This window comes from Haliaeetus albicilla, chromosome 5 (genome assembly GCF_947461875.1).
Source record: "Haliaeetus albicilla chromosome 5, bHalAlb1.1, whole genome shotgun sequence".
In the NCBI taxonomy this organism is placed as follows: Eukaryota; Metazoa; Chordata; class Aves; order Accipitriformes; family Accipitridae; genus Haliaeetus; species Haliaeetus albicilla.
This window is the reverse complement of record NC_091487.1, coordinates 27,452,427-27,461,576: the sequence shown is the minus strand read 5'-3', so window position 1 is coordinate 27,461,576 and position 9,150 is coordinate 27,452,427. Positions and strand designations below refer to the sequence as shown.

At 46.0% G+C, this 9,150-nt stretch overlaps 1 protein-coding gene across 1 annotated transcript; it reads left to right on the top strand.

Moving 5' to 3' along the window:
* The first annotated feature begins 5,178 nt into the window (after nt 1-5,178).
* SSTR1 (somatostatin receptor 1) lies at nt 5,179-6,835 on the top strand. Its single transcript, XM_009922143.2, has one exon. The coding sequence runs from the start codon at nt 5,632-5,634 to the stop codon at nt 6,823-6,825; it is 1,194 nt and encodes a 397-aa protein (XP_009920445.2). The 5' UTR covers nt 5,179-5,631; the 3' UTR covers nt 6,826-6,835.
* The last annotated feature ends 2,315 nt before the right edge of the window (nt 6,836-9,150 follow it).

Below are 9,150 nucleotides of genomic sequence, written 5' to 3'. Positions count from 1 at the left end.
AGTATTATTTGGGGAGCATGACTTCTCAGATATGATTTATCCACCTAAACCAACATATACAACTCCCTCATTCTTTTCAAATATTCAAGTTAATCAAGCAGTAACAAGATTTTATGTACAACTGTCTGCCCTCCTCCATGCGGGTTTTAACTAGGTGTGATGAAAATCTGCTAAATACAGTTTGTCCTTGGCTATGTATACAGCCAAAACATACTCAGTTGCATTTCAGCTGCACCTACTGCTGATGACCCTTGTCACTAAGTAACTTTCTGAAGGGAGGCAAGGATTGAAAACTGAGGTTCCAACCACTCATACATCAATATAAACCTGGTTAATTACAAGTCAGTAGAATTACACAGATTTGGAAAAGTATGTCTGAGATCAGAATCTGGCACTATGTCTTATCTTGTTTGCTGGGGCAGCAATGTCACTCCTGAGAACTTGGGGAGTGTGCTGTCAGCACGTGTGTTCAGCCCTCAGCTAACCTGAAAAAATGAAATGCACAGAGCAGTTTGTTGTATGACTGCTGGATAATTGATTTCAGTAATGGTACTCTGTGTCAGTTATTAACTACTACAGTAGAAAACGTGATGAAGTGGGAAGAATTGCAATGTAACGCAGCTTTTGTCAACCATCTGATTTTAATATTTTCAGCAGCTGAGTCTGAAATAAATGCATCTGGATCAAGAGACAAAGAATCGTTTATGTGTTCACTAAGCAGCAGCTTGACTCTTTCTCCAATGAATGTGGCTTGAAACATCTGTTTTTACAGAATACATGTTAGAACAGAATTTACAGAATGAGAACAGAATTTCTCAATTAATTGTAAAGTTCGAATGACAAAATTTTCCTTTTAGGAGAAAATGCTTTCTAACATGCCATTATAATGAATCACTTCCATCTGCCTATTTGCACTGCATTTTCAACCATAACTAAAATTGATGTAAAGTTTAGGCACTCTGCTAAAAGTAATATGATAACCAGCATCATGACTTCTAAGATACAATAGCTGTATTAAAAGGGAAACATTTTAAAACATGTTGACAGTCTAATGAAAAGTTAAAATCTCTGCTGACTCACAGCACATCCAGTGACATCAGTCATAAAGCAAGAACAGAATTTACATCTGAGTGGTTTAAGTGCCCCGAAATTTTCTGCCTTAATCAAAAGGTCATGAAAAATGTATGATTTCCAAAAATATGCAATTGAAATGGGTACTGAATGATTTTTATCAAAACTATAACAGATTACAATTCAACTGATTACCCAAACTATATAATATTTTGCTGTTTTGTAGGCAGGTGTTGCTATAAAAATGGGGTGTTGGAAAGTATCTATGTGTGTCTTAGGCCAACCTGAAGACTATGTTGAGAAGGTCAAGCTGCCCTTCCTCCTTTTGTGACAGGCAGATTATAAACACAAGCTAAGACCTCTGCCCTACTCTTCAAAGGCAAAGTCCTTAGGTAAAAGAATGAACCATAACAAAAATAAAATGCCTAAGCATGTTCCCAAATCAGAGTTGGTTTATATCAGAATTTTTGCTTTAAAGGATATTTTGATTGTCAGAACTATGACTTTGTTTCATGAGGTTAAAATGAGCCAATGTTGGTATTTATAATGGTATTATATCATTATTGGGATAATAAAATGCATTATTTCTAATCAAGCATTGCTACTTTACCAAGTAGTTGAGGCTAGAAATATATGCTTTTCAATCATGAGCAACAGACAATTGAGCGTTTGTAAAGATCAGCAGCTAGAATTTCTCAGTAAGCTAATACATATGAACTGTGTTAGAGCAATTGGCTTAAGTGACTAGGCAGGCAATCAAACAGTTCCTTTTTGGAAAAGGGCATGATTGTCTAACGTGAACGTAATTTTCCATACCCAAAGGAAGCTTCAATGAATGGAGATACAGAAATCCTCAAGCCTTCTAAGTAGGACATATAGCACATGGTACCTCATTATAATTATGCCTAGGATGGCCTTTTGTTTTTTTCTGGGTATACATGTCAAGCAGGTATGTGTGTGATGCCTAATGAGGTTAGTACCTTTGCAGGAGTTACAATTTACAGGTAATGTATTTCAAATCATTCCAGTAAGAAAGAACACCATGCCAACATCTATTTCACCAGAAGAGCTTTTACTGAGCCTTTTGGGGGCAGGGCATGGCCAAATGCTAGCATTGCAAAGTAATTAATTAAAATGGGCCAAAGCACGAATAAAATGGGCCAAAGCACAAAGCTACAATGCCTCCATGAGTTACTGTGTGTTTATATGTATGCAAATGCAATGGAGGGCAATGCAGACAAGAACCGACATTTTGTGGTGGTGACACTACTATTAATAGTTTCAAAACCAACCCTTTTTGCTCCAGTGTTCGTAAAGACCGATCAAAAAGCATTCATGTTTCTAGTCATACTATTGTTAAATGCCAATTTATAACAATATGAAAGAAGGTAACCCCTCAATCAATCCTCTATAAGTAAATGCCCCTTAAAACAAATGCTCACATAAACAAAAATTGGATTATATTTGAACTATAGTTTTTCAAACAGACTAAAGTGCTGCAATCAACCAGATGTTCTTGTTGATGGGTTTGCAGCTATTGATTTACTCTCCTTCTCATATCAGTGACTGAAAGCTGATTCATATTCTCCCAGGATATAAATTTTAAAGAAAATAATTCTCCAGCTGAATTTACATAATTGTAGAGATTCGAGCAGTGTCAGATAGCACACTGCAAGGAAAAGTTTTGCATGTTGTAGTTAAATATAAATCTTTGTTTTTCACTGTATACTGGAAACTCTGAAACCCCAAATGTAAAGATGAATTTTCTGAGAAAAATTTGTATGGCATCCCCAAGTGCTCTAACATATCTAAAACACTCAAATACAGCAATAGTCCTAAGAATGGTAAGATCATTTGCAAAGGGTGCTCAGTAAATGAATTTCTATACTAGAACATAAATACAAAAAGTCCTCAAAAGTCACAAAGAGTATCATCCAAATAGAACTTGTGTGCAATTACTAAAAACTGAATAGGGTTATTTTTATATACCATTAAATTTATGTGTAGGGTGTATAGATACATATATATATATATATATATGTATTCACAGCCTACTTTTTAGTCACAGAAGAAAAGGAAACAACTTGCTTAAGGGTCATGCAGAAGTACGCATGTGCTAAATGTAATACCTTTGACAAGGTGTCAAAGAGCACACGCTGGTCACATTGGAGCGTCTAGGTGTGTATTGATTGGAGGTGATGACTGACATGAGGAAAATCGTACAGTCAGAGAGGTTACATGTATGTGTTGGAATAGCTGCTGGTGGTGATAAGGGGTATGGGGATATATACTATGCTAGAGAGAATAAATTCCTTATGATGGGTTATAATGAATTGATGATAATGCTGCGTGTATCTGCATATTAAAGTGGTGGGTAGTGATAATATGCATAATTGTGATGGTGGGCAGACAGTGATAACAAGATGTGTGAACTGTAGGAGGTGATGGGTATGCATGGTAAAACGAGTAGGTTGTAAGGATGCATGTGTGATGCTGAGTGTAGTGGTGCTGTGAGGAGCATATAGCAGCATATGCACTGTGGTGATATTTATGCGGTGTGGACTTGCTGCTCTTGACGAAAGTAGGTGGTGCTCATAGGCGACAGTTTATGGGAAGAGGCAGGATGGTGTCCATACAGGTGTAGTATGCTCATACATCTGAGTGGCTACAGCCAACAGAATAAGCAATTACTGAGTATTTTGTATGTATGCCTGTGCTGAGGGAGTGTTGATGCAGTGAGCAAGTGTAAGAGTGTATTAGTGAGTAACCATGTCTGGTTAATACAGAATGGGCAGGAGGTGGTGGTATACAGAAACTGATTAAGTGGTTATGTGTAAGTATGTAAGGACAGCCTGTATACATGGAGCAGTAACATATAGGGACATAAGAGACATATTGCCCAGAAGGAGAAGTGTATGTGAAGGTCATACATTAAAAAAAACCAAACCACCAAACATACAAAAAAATATGCTTTCCAGGGTATAGAGATGCAGTATTAGGACTATCTGCTGGTGTTCATGTGTGTTTGGAACTGGTGGTGCAGATGAAGCGTGTAAGGAAGCAGTGCCTGTCTAGGAATGACAGTATGAGTAGCTATCAGTGTTTATGACTGTGTCTGTCTAGGATCAGGGGGTGTGTACAAAATAGCATGGTATGGGTCAGTGTGCAGAAGCAGTTCATGGGTGTAGGGGTGTAGTGTGGGGCAAGTCATTTATGTAGTGATGGCTTACATATATGTAGAAGTAGTGTATGAATGGAGATGGTGTTAATGGTTTGTGTCACTGTGTAGTGCTGAGGGTGGTTTATAGACTCACCCTGTGTGGATACAACCCTATCAGGGATATGCATATGTTTTAAGTACATTATTAAGAGAGAAGGTTGTAGCACTGGTGATGCAGCATGTGACGGTTGAAGTGATCCTGTGAGTGGAAGCAGTACATGAGGGGACAGAAGTGCAGACAGACAAGGTGTTTGCGTAGGATAGTCTTGGCGGCATTGTGGTGTAAATAGTGACGGTGAGCTGTAGTGTGCAAACTGCTGCCTGCACTGTTGGATGTGTGATGGACAGAGGCAGAGCATGTGCTGGGGTGTCAGAATGGGACGGGGGGCATGTTTCAGGACAGAGTGTGTGGAGAGGGGCAGATGCTGCTAGTGTGTGATGTCTGGTGGTGGTGGTGGGACAGGACAAGGTAGGGGGCATGGAGCTGCGTGGTGGTAGGAGGCACGGGCGCTGCCGTTTTCAGGCAGTGCTGTGCACTTAGGGTCGAAGGTTGGTCCATCGTAGTTGGTGCCGTGCCAGGTGCGCGTGCCGTGGCGTGGGCCATGCACACGGTGCGGTGGCCGGAGCGGGTTACAGCAGCCGTGTAGGCATGAGGCATGCCTGTCCAGGAAACGTTGCCCACCCACCCGTGACCCATGACCCAGGCTTTTTTCCTAAAGCAGAAAGGATGGTCCCTTTCCGTGGGGTGCCCCTGGCCTGGACCCAGAGGCCACGGAGGGGGAGCGTTGCAGGATGGAGGGGGAGGAGAAGATGCTGGCTGGGGAGGGCACACCAGTGCGGGGTGGGAGGGCAGTGCAGCGTGGGGGAAACAATACCGGATGGGGAGAGCAGTGCGGGGTCGGAGGGCATTGCGGGGGGGGCGCAGTGGGACGGGGGGAGGCTGCACTCCGGGAGCCCCGGAGCTGCCAGCGCCGCCAACCGCCGGAGGGCGGGATGGGAGGCGGGCGGGGGGTGGGGGTGGGTTGGGAGGGACACCCACTTACGTCTCCTCCTGCATTTTTTTTTTTTCTCCTCCTTCCCTCCTCCTTTCCGTAGCTGGTGACGCGCCGCTGCCTATTAATCATTCACCAGCCGGGGCGCAGCAATTCCTGCCGCTCGGAGCGAGCGGCGCCGGCAGCCGCCTCCGTCCGTCCGTCCGTGCGTCCGTCCGTCCGTCCGTCCGTCCCTCCCCGAGCCAGCGGCCCGCGGCAGCCGCGCCAGGAGCCCTGCCGGGATGCCGAGCCCGGCCGGCGGCAGGCGCCGGCGGCTCTGAGCCGGGGGCGGGGAGGTCCGGGCAGAGGATGCTCCCCAATGGCACCTGCACCAGGCTCCCGGGCGGTGCAGGCAGCGGCGGCGGCGGCGGCGGCGGCGGCGGCGGCGGAGCCGGCAGCGCCTCGGAGGAGGCGGCGGCGGCGGCGGGGGGCATGGACTCGGGCGGCAGGAACTCCTCCGGCGCCCCAAACAGCACCCTGAGCGAGTCTCAGGGCAGCGCCATCCTCATCTCCTTCATCTACTCCGTGGTGTGCCTGGTTGGGCTGTGCGGCAACTCCATGGTCATCTACGTGATCCTACGCTATGCCAAGATGAAGACGGCCACCAACATCTACATCCTCAACTTGGCCATCGCGGACGAGCTGCTGATGCTCAGCGTCCCCTTTCTGGTCACCTCCACCCTGCTGCACCACTGGCCCTTTGGCTCGCTGCTCTGCCGCCTGGTGCTCAGCGTGGATGCCATCAACATGTTCACCAGCATCTACTGCCTGACCGTGCTCAGTGTGGACCGCTACATTGCTGTGGTGCACCCCATCAAGGCGGCTAGGTACCGCCGGCCCACGGTGGCTAAGATGGTCAATCTGGGCGTCTGGGTGCTTTCCATCCTCATCATCCTGCCCATCATCATCTTCTCCAACACGGCGGCCAACAGTGATGGAACGGTGGCTTGCAACATGCTCATGCCAGAGCCCACCCAGAGGTGGCTGGTGGTCTTTGTGGTCTACACCTTTCTGATGGGCTTCTTGCTGCCTGTGGTGGCCATCTGCCTCTGCTACATCCTCATCATTGCCAAGATGCGCATGGTGGCCCTCAAGGCTGGCTGGCAGCAACGCAAACGCTCGGAGCGCAAGATCACCCTCATGGTCATGATGGTGGTGATGGTCTTTGTCATCTGCTGGATGCCCTTCTACATCGTGCAGCTGGTCAATGTCTTCGTAGAGCAGGATGACGCCACCATCAGCCAGCTCTCCGTCATCTTGGGCTATGCCAACAGCTGTGCCAACCCCATCCTCTATGGCTTTCTCTCGGACAACTTCAAGCGGTCCTTCCAGCGGCTGCTCTGCCTCAGTTGGATGGACAATGCCGCAGAGGAACCCATCGACTACTATGCCACTGCCCTCAAGAGCAGGGCATACAGCATAGAGGACTTTCCCCCAGACAACTTGGAATCAGGGAGCATGTACAGGAATGGCACTTGCACCTCCAGGATTACCACCCTCTGAGGAAGCATTCCTGCCCTTACCACCCTCTGAGGAAGCATTCCTGCCCCCCCCGCTCCCCTACTGCCCCCCAGCAGGAGGGTGAGCAAGGCCAGGGCTGTGGCATGGGGAGGCTGGGAGGGAGGGGGTTTCGGTCCTGCCCACCAACAGCAGTGTTTGGCACAAGAAGGAGCAAAGAAAACCCCATGTCCTTGCTCTGCTGCCCCATCCTCCCCCCGCCTGCCTCCCTTGAGCGCGGGTGTGTTTGCTGATGCTTTGACACCCACTCAGCAAATTGCCACAATTGTGGGTCGACTTAGGGTCTGGCAGCCAGGCTCTGCCACCCCTCTCTGTGTCTGAGGAGTGGCTGTATGGGTCTCGCAGCGACTCCCCCCTCGCCTTTTGTACATGTTGCCCTCCCCCTCGGTTGGTGGGACCCCCCCAGGCCACTGAGTCGAGCCTGCTTCAGTCAAGCCCCAGCATTCAGGCTCAGACTCTCCCTGACTAAAAGCGACCCTGCTCAGCATCTGTCAGTACGCACCTTCCCTTCAGAGAGTAGAAATGCTGTAAAAATCCGCCCCCTCTGCCCCCCAACACACACCTTGCCCTCCCCCAGGAAGGAGCAAGTAGCCTCTCTCTGCGGCCCCCTTCCTCCCCCTGGAATAAAAAAGAAATCAGGGAGCAAAAAGGCCCCGAGAAAAGCAGCATAGTCACAGAGCTATCTTTTGCTCTGCAGACAGCTTCCACCTCACTGGGGCTCTTGCTCTATGTGCTACGCTCAGGGGAAGCAAAGCAGAAAAGGTCTTTGGAAAAAAAATCTGTTTATTGCTGTGCTTCAGAGCTGCGCAGCAGGTTTCTGATAAGGAGAGATAAACAGTCCCGTGACTCACAGGGAGAAGAGCACTGAGCTGGGAGTCGGGGGGAGCACTGAGCCGGCAAATGTTTGAATGTGTCCATACATACGATAAAGTGTGCTAATAATAAAGTTTAAAGGGAGCACTAGACTGTGAAGCTATTGTCTTGCGCCTGCTCCATCAGCTGTGAAACAGCGATGAAGGGACCTGAGACGGTTTTGAATGACCTGGGTGGCCTCAAAGTCACTTTAGCCTACATGGAAAAAGAGGGATTTGTTTCAAAACCTCCAGGCTCTGAAATAAATACTTGACAAAAGAGTAGCTGTTTGATAATAGCTATTACCCTAGCTCCAGTTTCTTCTGTTGCACTAAAAAAAAAACCCACAAAAGGGTTTCATATGTTGCCAATGTAATATACTGGCCCAGAGCTTCTTAATGTTTCACTTCTGAGAGTTCTTGTTTTTAGTGTGTGCCAGACGTCTTTCTGTTTGATTTTTTTATTTGATTCTTGTCACTGTGTTGTGAACGTGTTTCTCTGAAGCAATTTATACTGTGTACTTATGTCTGTGGTGGCTACTTGCAAGGTTGAATTTAAAATGGGTGATGCTCAAGAAGGCTCCTTTTCAGATAAAAAGGTTGTCACTTTTTCTAACTCTTTCATCTACTTTGTCTCCACCACAAAAATTCTCTCTTGAATTTTGTCTCTTCTCCTCTTTTGACAGAACAACTTTCGTATAGATGAATGAAGCTTTCTTGTTTGATAAATGACAGCTGATTAAACAAAACCTTCTATCCCTGCTCCCTCTTACGCCAGACATAAGAATCGGTACGGACCGTGTTGAAATAAGCAGCTATGTTTTTTGCTTTCTACCACCTATGTTAACAGTGTCACACAGTGGCAGGTGTCCCAGTAGCTGTGACAAATTACTTCTCTAGAACAACACTGTGGTTGTATTAATTATAACTGCTGGCAATCTGAAGCAAGAGATTGGGAAAAATCTCTAGTAGCAGCATACCCGTAGCATTGTACTGGTAGCTATGGTGCTTAAGTACAGTGTTAAGCATAAGGTTGATTATTACGGAAACTAGCATTTGTGGTGGTGGACTTACTACAGGTTTTTGTTAAATTATACTCTTTAACTTTTCTCAGCAGCAAAAGGCAGGATACTACTTTGTATATTTCTTTCACCAAGAATTAGATACTGTTAAATGAATGTATGAATTTAGTATTTCAAAGTTGTCTGATTCAAAGCCCATTGAAATGAGAGAAAAAAATCCTAATGCACTTCAATGGACTGTGAGTCAGCTCCTTTTAGTTTAAAAATTGCTAATGTGGAAGCTGTTACATCCTTATTAAAATATTTTGTGAAAAGCTTTAACAACTGTAGTTTCTTTCTTTTACTTCCAGCAGACCTCATTTAAAGAAAACATGCAAATATTAATTTTAGTAATGTTTTACATGCACATATGGGGAAAAAAGGGTGAAATCTCTTTA

Bases quoted from the DNA above. Each gene is read 5' to 3' on its own strand.
- SSTR1 (XM_009922143.2), top strand. From the start codon at position 5,632: ATGCTCCCCAATGGCACCTGCACCAGGCTCCCGGGCGGTGCAGGCAGC.